This window comes from Lissotriton helveticus, chromosome 11 (assembly GCF_964261635.1).
Source record: "Lissotriton helveticus chromosome 11, aLisHel1.1, whole genome shotgun sequence".
NCBI lineage: Eukaryota > Metazoa > Chordata > Amphibia > Caudata > Salamandridae > Lissotriton > Lissotriton helveticus.
In genome coordinates, this window is record NC_136072.1 from 811,983,815 (window position 1) to 812,005,106 (window position 21,292).

General features: G+C 46.7%; 1 protein-coding gene across 2 annotated transcripts in view; it reads left to right on the forward strand.

The window, feature by feature from the left end:
- The first annotated feature begins 12,490 nt into the window (after window positions 1–12,490).
- GGCX (gamma-glutamyl carboxylase) overlaps window positions 12,491–21,292 on the forward strand; it is a 238,012-nt gene continuing 229,210 nt past the window's right edge. The window contains exon 1 of one of the 2 annotated variants that reach the window (XM_078666904.1): window positions 12,491–12,601. In XM_078666904.1, coding sequence (XP_078523030.1) covers window positions 12,565–12,601 — 37 coding nt within the window. In that variant the 5' untranslated portion in view covers window positions 12,491–12,564. The remainder of the gene's footprint in view (window positions 12,602–21,292) is intronic. The other variant, XM_078666901.1, reaches the window with a different exon arrangement.

The following is a 21,292-nucleotide window of genomic DNA, read 5'->3' on the forward strand; positions in this document are numbered from 1 at the left end:
AGTGAGAAAGGGGACCAGTTGACCTTTGCAAAGGGCTCTCTATTTTACAGCAAAACAAGTCACATATTTAGTAAGTTTTGATCCGTTTGAACTACAATTTATTAGTTTAAATCGTCAGATTATGCAGCAGATTACATTATGTAGCAAATATGGCAGAGCCATAATTATGGGAAAAACATTTGTGAACTAGGATATTTTGCCATTCATGTTTGAACTGCTTTTGTGCAAAAAGGGAGAAGTGCTGATGACAGAAACTGTATGGCTCGGAGAGAAATGGCTTGTGTTTCCACTTTTAAGCGTATTTGGGACATTCTGCAATTGGAAACGTATCCCACTTTGTGAGTGTATGAATGAATGAATGAATTATTTTTATTTATATTTCACAGTTACTCAAAACCATTTGCAATACATCTTACATACAGTTTAAAAGGAAATTGAAGCACTTTGTGAGTGTATTTTAATTTCAATAACTCATATCAACCCTTAAATAAACATGTGAATCCATAGGTTAAATTAACGTAATGAGTTATAACTGGCCAGTGAAATGGCACACAAATCATACAAATTGAGATGTGTTGCTCTTTCTGGCCTTAACTCCGCCCACTCACCCAATCCTCTGGTTATTCCTGCCCTCTGATTCTCCGCCCACAGTTCCCCTACTTTTTTCCCCCACTTTGATCACTGACACTGATGCATACCAAACCACAACCTAAAGTCAGCTAGGCAGAGAGGTCATGTCACCCAGTTCACAGTATACACTATGCAACAGCCCCATACAGAATGGGGGAAAAACTAAGGAAACACAACATCTGAATAAAGCAATTACTCTTACAAAATACTAGAGGGGGGTGGCGTAAGGACTAAAGCTGTCGACGTTGGCTCAACATCCTGCCATTCTGTGCAAATCCCTTAATCTCCCAGTGTCTAACAACAAGCATTTGCAATGCAATAGGTCTCGCATTATTAAAGTTTGAGCTATTGGCATTGCTAAATAATGCAACACCAATAGCTTTTTTTGCAGTTTGTGTTGCAATATTTAGCAATGCCAATAGCTCAAACTTAATTAACCCAAGACCTATTGCATTGTAAATGCTTGTTTATGTCTGGCATTACCAAGGCTTACATGCCAGTCCTTCACAAAAAGTGCATTAGGGAAACGGGGTAGGAGCAGCTACCTTAAAAAGGGAGGTCACTACAGCATTATTTTCGAGGGCTTTGTGCCAAGGGACCGGGAATTCCAGATGCCATAGTCAGCAGCTGCTCCATCATCAAGTAAACCATCTCCCCCCACTCTATGAGGTGCGGGAAGCCAAAGGTGGATGATCCAGACCTATTTCTAGCAGGTGTTCTGCCAGGGCACTTTTAGAGGATTTTCAATTACTACCTACCTATAAATGAGGCCCACGGTCTCACAAACCTGCAAACTTTTAAGAAGGGAAGCTTGTTTTGACTGTATCGGCAGTCAGACTTTTCATATTTAGAATGGTCAATGAGATTTCTGTCCCAACTTCCATCAGAGCTTACCCATGTGCACAATCTCCACCTTTGTCTTGTTTCAGAATCCACTGATGATACAGGCTTCAGATACAGAACTGAGTGCTCCCTCGAGCTTGCCATGGACAATGCATAAACGTGCCTCTCATTCTGAACACTGAGTTACAACAGGCCATGCCTTCTCACAGCACTCTAGTGGAACCAAGCGCATATGAACAATGAGGCTGATAGCAGAGTCCAGTAGATAAACCAAGAAGTATCAAGGCCTTTTCTTGACTCTCAGAAGCTCATGGTCACCTGCTGGGTGAGCAAGTAGAAAGCTTATCCACAATCTCCAATCGGCTCCTACATTCCTGAACCAAACCACATAGTTAAACTCTCATGTGATGCTGACAGATCTACCCGATGATTGGTCCTTCATGAAAAGTCATCCACCAATCCGGTAAAGTTGACTCATTACCAGGACCACTAGACGTTTCTGAAAGAAATTTTTTAAACATTACTCTGCTCAAAGGCAGACCCTATGCACAGGTTAACTGTTGACCTTTCAGTAGCAGATTGCTGCATTCAGGTGTTAAACTCTTACTTATATGAAGCAACTTTCCCCAAGCCAGGATCGATTGGATACAAAATAATAAAATAATACTATAACAGACAGTGTCACATTATGTTGCATAATCTGGCTTTTGTAGACACATAATTTTGTGAAGACAGCTACAAACTGGCCCTCTACTGTCATACAATGTCAGTGGGCCTGACTTCTCTTAACCACATTACACCTAGACCTTATGCTACGAAGACATGTGTTCCTTGTATACAGCTCTCAAAATGAGGCTGACAATCGTCTCCATGAGAGTGATAGAAGGGACGTGGTTTGGAGCAGGCTCCATTGAGCGTACAAGGAGGACCTTTTCAAGAAGGCAACACATCCCATCAGTGTATGCATATGCTGAAGGAGTTTGGTCATCAAATAACTGTTATTCACACTACAGTAAAACATTCCCAGATTAGTATAGCTAGAAGATGGGTACTTACTCGATGCCTTTATTTCCTGATAGTCATTCCAGATAGTGGATAAATATTACTGCATCCTTGTTTCAGTCACATCATCAGTAATCAACACCCATCTGTGTGTGAAGCATTTCTCTCAAGATGACAGCAGGGCAAAGTACCAAAGAGAAATACTGCATTCGTTCCCTTCACCTGTATATAGAATCGGATTCTCTAAACCGAGAGATCCTTTCTAATCATTACAAGTAACCTGGCTCATTTTGAGTATAGTTGGAAATGGAGAATCCTAGACCACAATCATGAAGCATCTGACAGTGCCTAGCGGAAGCCATGACCATGAGGAGGGTTGGCACAACTAGCCAAGTGTATGCCTTTATGCTTGACAGCAGTGCACCGACTTAGCATAGAAGCAGAGTGAACTCTATGAGGGATATAAAGTATAAAAGGAGGCTATAGGAGAAGCAGTTTGGTTATCCCTGCTGAACGTGAAGGCCCGTTACTGGGAGATGTTATCTGACCCTTCAGATTCTAATGAAGCAGCCTGTAAAAGCCTCAGTGTTTCAGGAGACTTGCACCACTTATGTATACAGGCAGCAGATGTGTTCCCAGTAAAAAGAGATGTCAGTTTCTTCAAACCACTTGCAGGCATCACTTCCTAGTACAGAAGGAAGAACTGGAGTACTTTCTGTAATGTGTTAAAGAGCTGAGGCGGGTTACACTGGTGGACACGGAGGAAGGAAGAAGTCTTAACAGAACTTTATTTAGGCCATTTGGGGAGGAGGGCATTTACCTCAAGAAATCTTTTGTTGACTCCGGCAGGACAGCCTGCTATGCTTAGAGGCACTGCTGGGGAGACAAGGTACTTATTCTGAAATTCAGAGGGGTCTGTTCACGACCTGCATTTTGTAGTATGTTAAGTAGTAATACAGGAGTAGTACCCACTTACTACAAAATGCTATTCACAAACCGATGCACCACCGTCACTCCTATCTTTCCTATGTGGAGCTCAATGCCAAGTGGAGGAGATCTCCACCCATAAGCCTACGTTTTAGTTGTAATGTGGGAACAAGGGAGATTGGCAGGAAAATGGGGAATATTATTTACAAAATGGGAGGGGTTTAGGGAAAGTAAGGAGAGGTTTAGGGAGGAACAGCTTTTGTGAAACATTCTCGGCACTGTCTGACATTTTTCTACCTGCAACGCTTAAATAAACAATACAGCATATGCAGACTGTGAAATGTCACAGGCAGAAACACCAAGGAGAAGAGGTCTGCGGTGCACCCTCGTATACAAAAAAAAGAGACACAGGAGCCAAACACCATCGAAAGTGAAAAAGGCAGACTGGGAAAGCTTGCATTCAATAATAGCAGTGCACGATCTGCTCAAATAAAGCTGACACTACTCTTCCAAATAAAAACGGAAGAACTGCACAGCAAAAACAAACAAGAATGAAACAAACCGGACTCCGGAGGTTTGGGGGGAGGTGGGGCCTTGCTGCTCCGGGGTTTTTCACTGCTCAGTGCGATGCCTCGCTCCTACCTCAGACGCAGCTTCCCCCTGACGGTCTCGGACCTGTCCCCAGTGGCCGGCTGTGGAATTGCAGCCCCTGCGCCAGCAGCAGCACGCGTTCGGAGCCAGGAAGGGAGCACGCGCACGCTGACAATCTGCGCGTTCACAGACCACAATCTGCGCGTGGCCCGGTCTGTACTCCCTTGCAAGCCGTCACGGTGACAATACATTTTGCTGGTGGGAGCGCTTCGCGCTCCAACACCAGCGAGCCCTAAAAAATCAATGTGTCCATGTTTAATGGAACTGGTGCTCATGTAAACCGCTTTGATACCTTCCATTCGAGTTTGCGCTATGTTGTACTGCAAAAATAATTATGTATTGTGAAATGTTCATAGACTAGTACTGCATCGTACCTTAAGGGTTTTCAGGACCAATGTTAAAACCGATCAGTATTTGTGTCTTACAGTTAAGAGAATAAGTATAGAGTCTGATAGCAGAGCCTGATTTCATAGTCAGTTTTTAATTAGACCAGGTGTGAGAATCGCTGCAGCCCTGCCAAGTATCACGCATCAGGCATCATACTAACGCATTTCAGTGTGGTGGTCCGCATCACCGCACAGAAATGCATTGTCATGCATATATAGCGTCTCAGCTCAGGTGTCAAGTGGCTGTGGAGAGTGCTGGTTGATTAGAAGAAAAATAAATTTGGTAACAGCGGAGCGTGGCAGAAAGCGCGCTGTTCGGCAGGATTGGGGGCTGCTGAGCTCAAGGCTGCAGCTAGTAGCTGAGCGAGCCTCACTGGCACAGATGTGACCCAGACAGCCTACCGGCCCGAGTATGCAGCTGCTTTCGCTGGCCACCTTCCCTCAGTTGCAAAATTAATTAAGTCTACCTAAGCGCTTACTATCCGTGCCGCAGTTAATGGGTGAAAGCTTCCGTGGTATAATTGGGATCCGGATATGTTAACTATTGTTTGCTGTTGGCACACGGCCGTTCTCTCAGTACGGCACACAGCAGAGGTGCATCTGACACCACTCTGTTTCCTAATCGACAATCGTATAAACTAACTTTGCCCGTCATGATTTAAGGTGTCATGAATCTGTCAGGCCGCCAGACGTATGTGCAGAAATTTCTCAGTTACTATTTACTTCATGGCAATTACTCATTTTGGTAAAGCCTCATGTTAAGGTCAATTATGTAATTTGACAATTGACGGGCAGGGAATGAGCAAGTAGGAAGCAGAGGATCTTCTTGGCTAGGAAATAACAGTCTGCTATAGAATAGTGCAGTTGACATGGGGCATCAGTCTCTTTGTGCCCCAATAATAACACTCTCTGTGCAGCCGAGACCGAGATGCATAATTGTAGAGGGCACATATCTGCAAAAGTGATTCAAACTAACTGCCTCCTCTTTTGGGTGCACGGAACAAAGTCTACATTCAGTGCGCTGATTCACATGCACTCACGAGGCGGCACAAGATTTAAAAAGAGGAGGAGAGGTTTTCTTGGTAAGGAAGATTTTATAGTGTAGGCTTTTTTGGCAGTTCTCTTATTTTTCTGTGCCTGTTGCAAGCAGTGCTTTCCCAAAGTATGGATGTCACTGTCACAGGTCCTTGCGTGCGCTGATTTGTCAGTTGCAGGGCCTGTTAGTTCTGGTGTGCAGCGCCAGGTTTTACTGTTTATTTCACTCATATAAATACCAAACCGTGCCGGAGATTAATCGAAGGAGTTTCTATCTTCTAAATCAGCAGAGTTAGGGGGCAGCAGGTTTCTTTTTCCTTGAGATGCCATCTGCCAGGCCCAGAAGGACGATCATGTGACCAGTCAGTGTGTGGATTGATTACCTTTGGCTGTATGTGGGCTAGTGCACCAGGTTTTACTGTTGATTTCCTTGATAATATAACAAAAATTAACTGCAGCAAGTCTAGATGCATGCAATCCTCTATACAGTGCAAAAAAACCATGGCGTCTGTCTTGACAAGTTCAAAACTGCTCTCATTTGCAAATGTGGGTCAATTTTGCTTGTCTGATTTGCTAAATGAGGGGCTCTTTTAGTCTGCTGCCAGGGTTTCTGTCCCAGCCCTGCCCTGAAGTGGGGGTGTTTCTTTTCCAGCATGACTGGCAGACACAAGTGAGCTCTCTGACAGCTCAGGACTCGACCTTCTGCAGCTCTTCAGCCTACATTAACCTACTACGCCACCATTCATTTTTTTAGCCATATTACACCAAGAACCCATGGCATGCTCTTCTTAATCTCAGTATATTTTTAGACACACTGGCCTCTAAAACTTACTTTGTGCCTGCTGCGCAGTGTTGACCCACGATTGATGTCTTGTTAGGGCAAGCAAGTGTAATGTCCAGAGACTGTCTGTCAGCAGTCTAGTTTATCACGCACGTAGCCGTGCGTATACGAGGGCGTGTGACATCACACCGCGTAGGCTATAATAATAAATGGAGGCGTGGCCGAAGTTAGTTCGGACCACGCGGACGAGCCAACAAGTGTCCCGTGTCCGTTTGTGTGCGCAGCGCCGGCGGCCCTGCGCACGTGCATACAAAGCACCACAATGGCGACGAGGGTAATTTAAGTACCCATGCACAGTCCTGATTACAGCTGTGTTCTCCCCTACGGCGGCGGGCCGAGAGGCGATCCTGAACAGAGGCCCGTGTGCCAGAGGCCCAAGCAGGCTCATCTGCCCCAGTCAATGCCGACGGCACATGGCAGCGCTCTCCACCGGCGGGCCCCCCCCCGTTCCTGCTCTCACCAGACTCTGGAGTTGCAGCGTGACGAGACAGGGGACGAGCGAACTGGACACTGTCTCTGCCCATCGCTGGAGGCACTGGGTAGGTGCACGTGCGTCCCGCAGCTGGCCTGGTTCACCCCATCCCACGGCCTGCCCGCCCCTAGTGCTCGGTGGACCCCGTTTTTGAGACCCGGCCTCTGCCTACCCACTCCAGCCCCAGAGTGCCTTGAGTGGCCGCCGACGTAGTAGTGTGGACTGCTGCTGCTGTCTGCGCCTCTGCCCCGTCAGCTCCTGCACGGCGAGGGAGGACCCCTGGCACCGAACATGGCGGCGATTCCCCCCATTGAGCCGTTCCTGGTCGATGGCGCGCCAGCATCCCTGGCGCCACGGTGGAAAGACTGGACCGAACGCCTGCAATTCTACTTTGAAGGGGCTGGGACAGCGAGGGAACGTCGCAGGGCGCTTCTCCTTCATCTCGGTGGGAAGGACATACACAGGATCTACAAGACTCTGGTAGAGGCTACACCTCACACCTACGTCACTCTCCTCAACGCGCTCAACGCTCACTTCGAGCCTATGGCCAGCAAAGACTACGAACGCTTCATCTTTCGGCAAGCACGACAGGAGGCAGAAGAATCACTCGACGCCTTCCATGGCAGACTCAAAGAACTCGCCAGCACCTGCGGCTTCCGCGACGAGCAAGAGGAGATACGGGGCCAGATAATACAAGGCTGCTACTCCTCCAATCTAAGGGTGAAGATCCTCCAAGAAGATGGAAAACCGTTGGCGGACATCTTGAAGCTGGGACGGTCCAAGGAACTGTCACAAGCAAGGGCATCACACATGGAAGCGGCACTCCACAGACCAGTCAAAATAGAACAGGTGAACACAGCCGAACAGGTCCACGTTGTCCGACCGAAACAACGCCTGTTCGGACGAAGAAAACCACCGGAGCGCAGAAAAGAATGTGGTTACTGTGGCGGCGTGCCTCATCGTGCCCAAGACTGTTCAGCACAGGGAAAGAAATGTGGCTCATGTGGGCGAATGAACCATTTCGCGTCGGTCTGCCGATCATCCAAAGAAAAGCCTGAAGCAGCACAGGCCATCAGAGACAGCCCGGACAGTGAAGATATGGACGACGATTCCAACAATTACCCTGTCCACTACGTTTTCGCCATCGACCAACCCCTGCGGAAAAAGAGACGCCTCCCAAAATGCCGAATAAGGATCCACAACCAAGAGGTGAGAGCCACAATAGACACAGGAGCCTCAATTGAACTTATGGCAGCTAACGTCTATAACCAACTACGAGACAAGCCGACTCTGAAGACAGCCAAGATCCGAGTCTTCGCATATGGGCAAAAGACCCCGATCCCTCTGATTGGATGCTTCCAAACGGAAGTACACCACCATGACCAGAAGGTCGCCACTACCATCTATGTCACCAAAGAGGGCAGCGGCATGCTCCTCAGTGGGCAGGCGGCCGAAGATCTCCACTTGATCTCATTCGCGATGGCAGTGCTGGAAGAAGAGCTCGATACCATCCTCAAAGAATTCGAAGACACATTCCAAGGGATAGGATGTCTAAAAGGCAAAGAAGTGGCTCTCCACATAGACCCATCCATCCAGCCGGTAGCCCTCAGACACCGGAGAATAGCATTCCACCTGAGGAAGAAAGTGGAACAAGAGCTGGAATCTCTTGAGCGCCAAGGGATCATCGAGAAAGTAAGTGGACCCACACCGTGGGTATCACCAATCGTGGTGGCGCGAAAACCCAAACAGCCCGGACAGGTCCGCATCTGTGTCGACATGCGCGGGCTCCCGGGAGTCCTAAACGTCAGTGATGACCTACTCATCTATGCAAACACGGTCGAGGAACATCACAAAAAGACTGAGGGGCGTGCTGCAAAGAATCAAGGACTCTGGTCTCACGTTGCACCGCGAGAAGTGCCAGTTCCTTCGGAATAGGATCAGTTTTTTCGGATACACGTTCTCGGACCAAGGGATTGCTCCGGACCCGGACAAGGTGAAAGACGTGCAGGAAACACCAGCACCGACGAACATCTCGGAAGTACGGAGCTTCCTCGGAATGGTGAACTTCTGCGGGCGGTTCATTCCAGACCTGTCCAATCTCACCAGGCCCCTCCGAGACCTCACCAAAATCCACCACCCCCTGGCAATGGGGAGAGGAACAAGAAGCGGCGTTCCAAAACACCAAAACAGCCCTGTCGGCCGAACAGACATTATCATATTTCGACCCAGCCAAGCCCACGAACATCGCCGTGGATGCCAGCCCCTACGGCCTCGGAGCGGTGCTGACCCAACGCAGAGGGACCGACGACTGGGTGCCCATCGCCTACGCCAGCCGGTCGTTAACTGAAACCGAACAGAGATACTCCCAAATCGAGAGGGAGGCGATCGCCATACACTGGGCGTGCAGACACTTCCATGTGTATGTATATGGGCATCCCTTCACCGTCTCGACAGATCACAAGCCCCTTCACCCCCTGTTCCGATGGTCGGTCTCCAAACCACCGCCCCGAATAGAGAAATGGATCTTACAGCTCCAGGAGTACGACTACCAGCTAGAATTCAAACCGGGAGCGACCAATCCGGCGGACTACCTCTCTAGGCATCCCAGAGCGGCGACCTCCAAAGAAAAAGAAGATGCCGACGAAACAGAAGAGTATGTACAGGTGATACTGGAAAGATCAAGACCGCTCCCCATGAGTATGGACATGATCATTGAAGCCACTCGCAGCGATGAAATCCTCCAACTGGTGGTCCCTGCAGTGCAATCAAACGAATGGAAGACTCTCCAATCATCATTGAGCAAGAGGACGCCCCAAGCAAAGACTGCCCTAGAGACCATTCTAAAGGTGAGAGACGAGCTGTCTGTAGACAGCCAAGGATGTCTTCTACGGGGACCACGGATCGTCATGCCGGCGAGCCTGACCCAACAAGCGATCGCGCTAGCTCACCGCGGACACCAAGGGGTGGTAAAGACCAAGAGCAGGCTCCGAGCAAAAGTGTGGTTTCCGAACATGGACACCCGGGTGGAACAAGCCATCAAAGAATGCCAATGGTGCCAAGCAGCGGGGCAACCTGACTGCCCACCCCCGGTGATCACCAAGGACAATCCGCAGAAACCATGGGAACAAGTCAGTGCTGACTTCGGGCACCTTCCAGATGGAAGATACATGCTCGTCATAATAGACGATTTCACCAAGTACCCCGAAGTGGAAATAATCACAACACTCGCTGCCAAAGAGGTCGTAGCCAAGTTCGAGAAGGTCATTGCTACCCATGGCATCTTCGAGAGAGTCAAAACGGACAACAGGCCCCCCTTCCAGGGACAAGAGTTTGCCGATTACCTCAAAGAGTGGGGAATCCAGCACAGAAAGGTTACCCCCAGGTGGCCTCAAGCCGATGGGGAAGTCGAGCGGTTTATGCGCACTCTAAATAAAGTCATCCGCATCGCCCATGCTGAGGAGGCCCCATTGGAAAAAGCGATCTACACTTTCCTGAGAGAGTACCGGCTCACACCTCATCGCACCACCGAAGCCGCTCCAGGCCCGTCAGCAATGGGAAGGATAGTCCGAGACACACTCCCCAACCATCACACCTGGACTCCAGCCAAGATGAGCCCCCGGCAGACCCTATCCAACAGGAGGAAATCAAACGCCTATGCCAGCTTCCGACGCTGGGCCAAGGAACCCTCCATTCAAGAAAGAGATCACGTGAATGTAAAGGACCGATATCCTGGGAGTAAGTTCAGGCTCCCCTTCGAACCAAGACCCTGGACTGTCACCGTCGAACCGGCACCATGGTGACGTCTCACAGGGGTGGAGAAACTGTCACACGAAATGTATCTTTCTTCAAGAGAGCCACCCTTCAACCAGGGAACCACCCATGTCAAGAATCAGGTCAAGAGATACCCTGCTCACCGGAGGAACGCCACGACATGCCAGGGAACGAACAAGGCACCCCAGTGATTAGCCCACCGGCGAGCCCCCGGAGCATGGGGACACCAACAACAGCCAGCCCCCGACCCCCAGTGAGGCCCCAACTGGCTGGGACACCCCAACAGGATGCCCCGCAGAGGGTTTTGTTCCGTGGAGAGGCCGCCGGCTATGGACTGAGGAGGAATCCGGCCCCCTCTTCGCAACTGGCTGACTTTGCTGTGGACTGAAGCCCGAGAGACTGGCACCGAATTGGTAACAGGCCTTACGGCCATTTTGTTTAATGTTTTTCAGCAAAATGTCTTGCAGAATATATCCGTGGTGATATCTCTAGTTTTGTTTAATGAAAGGTTAAAAGGAATGTAATGTCCGGAGACTGTCTGTCGGCAGTCTAGTTTATCACACACGTAGCCGTGCGTATACGCGGGCGTGTGACATCACACCGCGTAGGCTATAATAATAAATGGAGGCGTGGTCGAAGTTAGTTCGGACCACGCGGACGAGCCAACAAGTGTCCCGTGTCCGTTTGTGTGCGCAGCGCCGGCGGCCCTGCGCACGTGCATACAAAGCACCACAGCAAGTGGCTCACAGCCCCCTGAAAATGTCCTCCCAGTGTGTCTTCATTGCTGTAAAAGGCTTTGCCACAGTTGTTTTACAGTATGGTCATTTTAGAAAGAGGTTGTTGGTTAGTGAGCTTTCATTTCAGGAGTTTTAAACTAGTTTGAAGATATGTTTAATGCTTCTTATTGTACAGAACATTGTAATTCCAAATACTTATCTCTTTCAATGCACTTCATTCCATGGTTTTAATGGAGAGAAAGTGTCACTCTAAGTGTCACACACACATTTGGCAGCTAAATATTACTCATAAGTATATTGAAATGTTACACATAAGCAATATCAAAGCTTTCTAAGCTATGACATTATAAATTTAGAGGCTGAACAGTATGCAGAAACTTAGAAAGGAATGTATGCTGTTGGATAAATAAGAACCACAAACTTCAAGAAAACTGCGTTGTGCAATGGTGCGTTGCAGCAATTGTAAGATCTTAGAGTTTCTCGTTCCTCAAATGGGTGTAATTTCTGATATTTATATGTATCCTTTTCTTTGCCTGATTTCGCTTGCGGTAAAGTGTCACTCATAGTCGTTGAATGTCCCGCAACTGTTTATAGAAAGTCTCAGTCGTCAGTGTTTTCTCTATCAATTCGGCATTCCTATTTCCCTTCGCACTCCTCCCCTTTGCCACTTTGGCCGAATTTTGGTGACGTGTCATGTCCAGCAGAGGTAGCAGCGTGAAAGCCTCCTGCTTCTAGCCAACGAGGTGCCACCGATACAACAAGCCCAGCTGGGTAAAGCGGACACATGTTAGTACAGGCCAGAGTTGTCTTTGCCCAATCAGAAATCCAGCCGGGGCGTGGCTTCAAACACTCGAATTAGGCTACAAAAGTCATCCACGAATCACCTTCTCCAATGTATACGGAAAAACCCAAGCAGCATTATTCCGAATGTTAGCGAACGCATCCGTCTACATAGGAAGTGTTTTTATAAGTAAAAAATATGATCAAAACGTAAACTACGAATAGGTCAGAATTAATATAAGTAACACATAGTGCATACATTTATTGTATTGTGAATATTTGGTTAAAGTGAAGCTCGCTTTAATACTAAGATAAAGGATACAAATGACCGTAAATAATTCTGATTGTATTACCGTGAATACCCTGGGTCCATTCCAAGATGGCGACCTGATTGTGCATTCCCGTAGTTCTCCGTAAGTCTGGCAGTGCCGATCCAGCGCGCAAGTGCAGGATCCGAATCTGCTCCACTGTGCATTACTTAACTGGAAGATGTCAATGGAGCACACTGATAGAGATGGAGCGGCAGGTATGAAGCATTATTTGGGGTAAAAAGCTTTATAGAGTACAGTGTCCCAATGCATATGAATATAATGCAAAGATATAAAGCGACAGCCGGTGGGACGAATAGTTCACAGGTATTCATATTTTGTTGCCGTGAGCTGAGCCTTCAGTAAAACACTGAGCACTGAGTGCAAAATGAGCACTTTTTAACCGTCGCATTGAAAACTGGGGATTTTTTTAGCTGGCTCCAAACGGAGGTGTCAGATGTGCAGACTACCTACAAAGAACGCTGGGTCTTAGATATTAAGGGGAGTCACATGAGCCCATTAGGTGCCAGTGACGCAGCTGTGCACAGCGGTACAAGAAAAGTAAAGGAAGCAAAACTCGGGGAGGTAGAGGGGGGAAATGGGTACAGGTAACATTTGTAAGGAGATCAAACAATTCAGGACAGGCGTATAATGACTGCATAGGATACATGATCTGTTCATTCGATATATACGAGATTCCAATGGGTGTCAAGTGATTACAAGCAATAAAGGCTTGAGATGAATATAAGAAGTATGATGAATGTATGACGACTCCAAAGGAGCAGCATGGATCCATGAGGCACGTAAAAACAATGTGTGTGGCGTTCTAGATGAATATAAGGAATGTATGAGGGCTTAAAAAAGAACACAGGGGATATATATATATATATATGTTATGTTATGTTATGTTATTATAGGTCTTCTATAGCGCACGGCTACTCCAATGGAGTGTCCCGGCGCTTTATGCTCCAGACCAGAAAGGAAGGAAAAACATACACAACACAACAGTAAAAGGACAGAACAGCAGGGCCAAAAGGGAATTGTGAGACTCTAGCCAGTAAAGAGCCAGGTCTTTAAGCTCTTCCTGAAAGCAGATAAGTTGGACATGGAACGCAAGGACAAAGGTAGGGAGTTCCAAAGCTGAGGGGCCAACAGCCTAAAAGATCGTCCTCCGATACGGGCTTTCTTTATACATATATATATATATATATATATATATATATATTAGAGCACTTCTGGACTAGAATGTATTCGTGCAATTTACACAAAAGTAAGATGCACAACATACAGAATAAACTGAGCAGAAGGTACAGAAATAACAATAACAACATTACACTGTTAAAACAATAACTTCGGGTAACAATCAATCAATCATTTGTAAAGCGTTCTACTCACCCGTGAGGGTCTCAAGCCGCGGAGGGGGGTGTGGGGGCAGCTACTGATCGAACAGCCAGGTCTTGAGGAGTCTCCTGAAGGTCAGCAGGTCCTGGGTCTGTCGTAGGTGGATGGGGAGGGTGTTGCATGTCTTGACGGCGAGGTGGGAGAAGGATCTGCCGCCGGTGGATGCGTGAAACGGTGGCGAGGTCATCGGAGCGGAGCTGGCGTTTGAGGGTGTAGAAGGTGAGTCGCTTGTTGAGGTATGCTGGTCCGGCGTCATGGAGTGCTTTGTGAGCGTGGGTGAGGAGCTTGAAGGTGATCGTCTTGATGACTGGGAGCCAGTGCAGGTCCCTTAGGTGGGTGGTGATGTCGCTGTGGCGGGGGATGTCGAGGAAGAGGCATGCAGAGGCTTTCTGTATGCGTTGGAGTCTCTTCCGGAGTTTAGCCGTGGTTCCCGTGTAGAGGGCATTGCCGTAGTCCAGCCTGCTGGTGACGAGGGCCTGGGTGACCGTTCTTCTGGTTCCGGTGGGGATCCATCTGTAGATCTTGCGAACCATGCGGAGGGTGTTGAAGCAGGAGGAAGAGACGGCGTTGACTTGTTGGGTCATTGACCGGGAAGAGTCCAGGATGAACCCCAGGTTGCGTGCGTGGTTGGTGGGTGTCGGCACAGTTCCCAGCGAGGCCGGCCACCAGGAGTTGTCCCAAGCGGAGGGGGTGGAGCCGATGAGGAGGACCTCCGTCTTGTCCGAGTTCAGTTTCAGGTGGCAGCTCTTCATCCATTTGGCGATGCCCTGCATGCCTTCATGAAAGTTGGTTTTGGTGAGGGAGAGGATCAGCTGGGTGTCGTCGGCGTATGAGACTATGTTGAGGTCGTGCGATCGGACGATGTTGGCGAGCGGTGTCATGTAGACATTGAAGAGGGTCGGGTTGTGGGATGATCCTTGGGGGACGCATCAGGTGAACTTGGTGGCTTCGGATTAGAATGGAGGGAGGCGGACTCTGGGTTCCTTTGGTGGGGAAGGAGGTGATACAGTCCAGTGCTTTGTCACAGAACCCTATGTTGTAGAGTCGTGTGCTAAGGCTGTGGTGGCAGACGGCGTCGAAGGCGGCCGAGAGGTCCAGGAGGATGAGGACCACGGTTTTGCTGTTGTCCAGCAGGGCCCTGATGTCGTCGGTGGCGGCGATGAGGGCAGTTTCGGTGCTGTGGTTGCTACGGAATCCGGATTAGCACGAGTACAAGGTGTTGTTCTCTTCAAGGAATTGGGTCAGTTGTCTGTTGACGATCTTCTTGATGAGATCGGCCTGAAGTTCTTGAGGTCCTTTGGGTCTGCCTTGGGTTTCTTGAGTAGGGCGTTGATCTCTGCATGTTTCCAGCTTTCCGGGATGGTGGCGGTCTCAAATAAACTGTAGAAGATCTTACGGAGTTGGGGTGCGATGATGGAGCAATGCAAAATATGCACATATAACTGGAGTTCCAGAAGGCTGTTGCATAATCAGGGACAGTTTGCTTAATGCTTTGGAGTTCTTGAATCTCGGTGTTTCGAGGTATAATTCATTTTTTCTTTTCAGATCTCTCTGACCACCTGAGATGTTGATTAGTTTGTCAGGTGGGGGATCAGTGAATTGTATTGGAAGTGAGACTTAAGATAACCAAATCAATCAAACCTAATTCCAATGGGGGAGACAATGTAGCCTCTAGAGAGTGGGTGATGCATGATCCATTTTTCTGATAAATGACAGAAATGTGGCCTCTGAATGCACAATAGTGCTGGAAGTGGGAGCCGCCAACGCCAGCCGTAGCTAGCTCTAGTAACCGGGAGGAGGGGGACTGCAACCCCCAGAGTGCCTAGTGCCAGGAGGCGGCTCCACTAGTTTTCCCGCGCCCGGAGGCGCATATAATCACCTCGCGGCTCACGCAGAGTGGGCATGCCCGGGTCGCGCCGGGCTAAGCCTGGGCCCGTCTGCCCCCGTCACAGTCCGTCAGAGTCTGAAGGTGGCTGGGCTGGGCCACCAACCTGAGTCCTGATACTAGAAATCCATGGACTTGAAGTTCTATCTCAGCCAGGGAGCCAAGGTCAGTGATTCCATTTTCTGCTGCACTACACTGCTGCTTCAACTTCACTTTTGCTCTTTCTATCTGGCAATCCCCTCTAACAGGATCCATAGAGAAGCCTGACCTTGGTAACAAGCTATTCAAAAGGACTGGGATGTCCACGCGAGCAACCCGCAAATATGGGAAAGTGAACCTGTGTGGGGAAAACTCACACATCACCCATGCAATCTACATCATCCCTCCATGTGCATCAGTATGTCTGTTGTTGTGCAAGCTGCTGCATGTGTTGATCAGTAGCTATATAAGTAGCTATATGGGTTATTGATTGGTTGCACAAGTATTTGTATGGGAGACTGAGTGTGTGTATGGCTGGCTGGGAGGTGTGTGACTCTGTGCAGATCAATGTGTACTTGTATCAGTGATTCTATAAGAGAGTAAGTATGTGTTAGTATATGTTTCAAAAATGTAAGGTGTTCTGTGTTTAACTGTATAGATGAGAAAATGGAAGTGTGATTGATTCTTTTCAGGACTGACTAGGTGTGTGAGTAACTCCATGGATGAGTGGCAGAGTGTGAGTGGCTGTATAGGTGTATGAGTGCATATGATAGTGTTGTAAAGATGAGTGATTGTATGTATGAATGATTGTATGAGTGAATGTGTGTGTAGACATAGGAATCAGTGAGTGCGTATGTAGTAACTAGTATTGGTGTGTCAATGGTTTCAAAAATTATACTCTCTATTTAACACTGGGTGTAACGGAGGTTATATTAGAGTGTGAGGAGATGCATTGTATTATCACATGAATGATATCATCAGTGATGTGATCATTGATGTCAAGTGAGATGTCATCAGTGATGTCATTTGAGATGTCATCAGTGATGTCATCAGTGATGTCACTGACCATGTCATGAATGATGTAATATGTGACATCATCAGCAGTGGATTGCGGGTGTGCGATATATAGTTAGTGCAACTAACTATATATGGAATTTCAATGGTTTTGTGTGAGTAAAATAAGGTTTTCTAAATGCTAATTCCTAACTATATATGGTCTATAACCTATGGTTTTTTCAGTGAATTTTCAAGGTTTTGTAAATGCTAATTCCTAACTATATATGGTCTATAACCTATGGTTTTTTCAGTGAATTTCATTGGTTTTTTAACAGCTAATATCTGTAGCTGTAAAATGTATTCTTCTTTAAATCCAAAAAGATATTTTATATGTTTATTAATAATTTTTTTTTAAAATATTTTTTTTTCTTCGTTCCCGCTTCGCGAATCGGGAAGCTTCCCGTTAGCTGACCTTGATGCCGCGAAATAGACCGCGAGCCGGTAAACGTTTCTTTACCGCAACTGCCGCGTTAGAAAACAACATCGTGACGCCTCCCGTCCGCATGACGTTTCGCGTTGTCGCGTGATACGTCATATGACGTGCTACGTTAGCGAACTGGTACGCTTACCGAGTCGCAAAGCACAGGTTTCTGGAAGCAAACCTGGAGGCCCTGCAAAGCGCTTAACGTAAACACAGCAGGTCATGTGACTTGGTAATAACACTTTTCATTGGTTCATTTCGCTTTTGGTTTCCTAATGATGTAAGACTAGGTCATATAATCTAAAATGAACAATTTTCATTGGTTGACAACTATTGTTTTTCCCAAATGATGAAAACCCCTCCTTCTTTCCTCACTCTGACTTTCATCTTTGTGAGAGAAAGACCCTTTGTTACCAGTGAGCAATGGCTTCTTTAGTAGCTTCAGCTGGTGCTTCCCCACCACCTCCACCACATCCAAGGAAGAGTGGACCACCTGCTCAAGTTATAATTCAGCAAGAAGAGGAAGAAGAAGAACAGGACGACGAGCACGAAGAGAGGCACTTTTTGCCTGAGGAGCCCAGGACTTCTCACCGGAAAGAAAACTTCATTTGGCAATTTTTTAAAATTCCCAAAGGTCAGAAAAAAGTAAATGCAAGATACGTAACTTGCCTTATATGTCAAGATAGACTGTCCAGAGGGACCGACAAAAAATACAGTTTCGGAAACTACACAATGCATCGCCATATGACTAGGTGGCATCCTAACAACTACAGTGCTGCACAGTTTCGTAACGACCTAGATAATCTCCCTATTATGGCCAGAAGATCTGTTGTACCGGAAGTAACGGGACCAGAGGGCAGGGAGATGGTGCCAAATATTCAAACGAGATTTCATGAAGTAAAACACGTCTGCGTACATTGCAATGGATTCATTTGCTACGGAGAAAGAAGCATCACTCTGATCAACAGAGCTATTGACTATCATATGCAAGTTTGTACGAAACGCCCCAAATAATAAATACTTTTTTTTTGTTTTGTTGCTCCTGTTGAGCCCTTTACAATGAATCGTTTTCATTGCCCCCTGCAAGAAAAACCCAAAAAAATATAAAACTGTTCAGAAAAATTCAAAAAAAGTAAAAAAAATTTCAGAAAAATAATAAAAAAATATAAAACAACAAAAACAATACAAAAAAAAGTTCTTTTCAGAACTACCTCCCCGTTATTAAAAAATTGGTACAATATTTGGAACTGTGCCAACCTCTATTTCTCGTAGTTCGCTTCCCAGTTCGCTCGCCGGTACGCGAACCGGAAGTGAACCAAAAATAAAAAATAAAAAAAAACCAGTAAGTATAAGGGAAGGAAACAGACACTTATGTTAAAAGAAAGACAGCTATAGGGGAGTAAACTAGAGATACTATTACCCGTAATCCACTGCTGATGATGTCACATATTACATCATTCATGACATGCTCAGTGACATCATCAGCAGAGGATTGCGGGTTTTTTGGCAACGTGCCTTATCCACGGTTTAATAACGCTGCCTTTTGCTTTATATAAGTTTTCAAATTGTATGAAATATATACCAATAGGTCGTTATGAACCTTTAGGTAGTGCTTTTCTTCATGAGGTCTGGTCGCTTCCATACACATACAGATGTTTCAAAGATGATCAAGAAGTTTATCTGAATGGAGAGGAATGCACTGAGACGCCAGATCATTCACTAATGTGTAGGCACATACAGTTACACGGTTCATGCAACAAACACCGACCAAATATTGCTTGCGTGTTGCAAGGCACGCCAGTTCCTGCTATCATCCCCACGTTCAAGTTGTTGGAAAATGGTAGTTATTTGATGCTCAATAATGAAGATTGTTCTGGGTTAATTAAAAGTATTCCTTTTATCGTAACAGTAAGTGAACGGGTTATTTGCTGCAGAAATGTTCTATTTCCTCCCACACATGAACATAGGGAGTTTTCAATCTGGCCACAAATACCAACCTTGGGAGCACATTTCAACGGCATGGCAAGAATAAGAGCTCTTTTGTCTCAGAGAGAGGTGCCTTGAGTTCGGCCCGTGAAACTTTCGTGCTTCACATAGCGAACACCCGTACAGAGGTGCAGACACTTTTAAATACTGATTCGCCTTTGCATTTCAGCGACATGGTTCGGACTATCGTTGACGCGTCCTCCACAAAGGCCCTGGCGCACTTTTTTAAAGTTGTTACCAGTGGTCTCGTGACTTCATTTGAGAAAATCTTTGGAGTCATCCCTGCTTTCTTTCATTCTATTTTTTCCACTCTGCTTCGTGGATTCCCATTTTTACTTGCATTACCAGCGGACGCTCTTGTGCTTTTTTACATTTTTAAATATGGATGTCCCTCCTGTGCAAGCTCCCGCCCTGCAGCTGCTGACACTGTTCCGCAATCGCATGCTAGAATATTATGGCACAATGCCGTTGGCGATATTAAGCACGGCATATGGATTATCTTTTCTATTCTCCTACTTCACCTGTGTCCAGCCTGTATTTCACTGCCTGACCTGTGATTTCGATTGGGCCATTGATTTGTGTCTCTGCGGACCGGTTTCTCCTGACGTCGACTTTAATCAGCTGATGACTCCTATCATTACTCACGAGTTGGTTTGTCCTGGCGAAAGGATTATGGCTGTGGCATTGATGCATGGACTAATTGGTCCCTGGAATTTACTGGCGGCAACACAGTCTTTCTTGGAACAGAGCTTTCTTGAAAACCCACCGAGCTGTCCTCTGATGGTGATAGAGGATCCGGTGCTGGGAGAGCACGTATGTTCTTTTCCGCTTTTAAATTGGATGGCTGAACTCTTTTCGGATGAAGACGGTGACTTCCTATTGGAGGCTGTTGCAGCTTATTTTGCATACACAGTTATGTCATAGACCTTTTTCATGTTTGATATGCTGAGTACTAGCATTTCATTGACAATTCATTGACTTATTTGTCAAGTTTTTATTATTTAGCTTGCCTATTGGCTTAAGACTCGATAAAGTACTTGGCTGTTTTATTTTTCTTTAGCATTAAATTTTCCTAGTTTTTAATGTTTTACCTTGCGGACCGTCCACATATAAAGTTGCAATCTGCTCTCATGAGATGGCACTTCTATTATCTTATTCAGTTTGTTTCCGGATCATGGGGAGGTGTCATCTAGGTCCTGGATATCTTTACACCGTGTTAAGTTAGCATGGGCTCATTACCGGTTTAAACGCCATTTTTCCTTTTTTGCAACTTCTGCACACGACACTTAGTTGTTGCTTTAGCTTTCAACCTAGTAGTTCATCGTGGTTTACATGAGAATAATATGTTATTGCTCTACTATCTGCTTTGCTTGTTAAACTATATCTGTACAGCGAGTGCTGAAGTTTCAAGAACAACACGATACAGAATTGTTATGAGGTCTGATCTCCACGACTTCATACTCATAACATAAGTGCAGCTTCTGCCAATTCTGGGCATGAGGCGGGTTTTATATTGCTTTGCCGAACACACATACACAACAGTTGATGCGGTTCACATGAAGAGAGAGCTGGTGTATGCTGATGTGATTCCTTCAAATCTAAGACACTAAAGTATGGGCACGCCCTAAACCAACACAAACAGACCTTCTTAGCAAATAATATAATATGTGTATTAGGGAGGGTGAGATATAAGCAGCCGCGGGCCGTGGAGGGAGTTACGGTGGGGCAGGTAGGCGGGGAGGGGGAGGGGCAGGGTGGAGCCCTCTCCACCCTGCCCCTCCCCCTCCCCGCCTCCCTGCCCCACCGTAACTCCCTCCACGGCCCGTGGCTGCTTATAAGTGTTGCTAACTCTTATTCATTTACAGCATGTTAACATACTGTCACCATTCGCTTTTTATGTACTAGTAACTATGCTGGTAATTTTGCTACTGATAATATGTGCACTTGTATTATCTAAGATACTACGCCTGAGAAGACGGCATTAGTAAATAACCATTTCAAATACACATGTGTTCTTCTTAACTCCATGTTCTGGTTTCTAAGAAATATATAACGACCGACTGTTCATGAGTTCCACGTATCCTGAGGTACTATAAGTTCATATTCTGGATTGTCTAAACATTGAGAGTTTGTTATATCCAATGTGACACTGTACCTAGCTTGCTAAGGGGTTTTTGATTA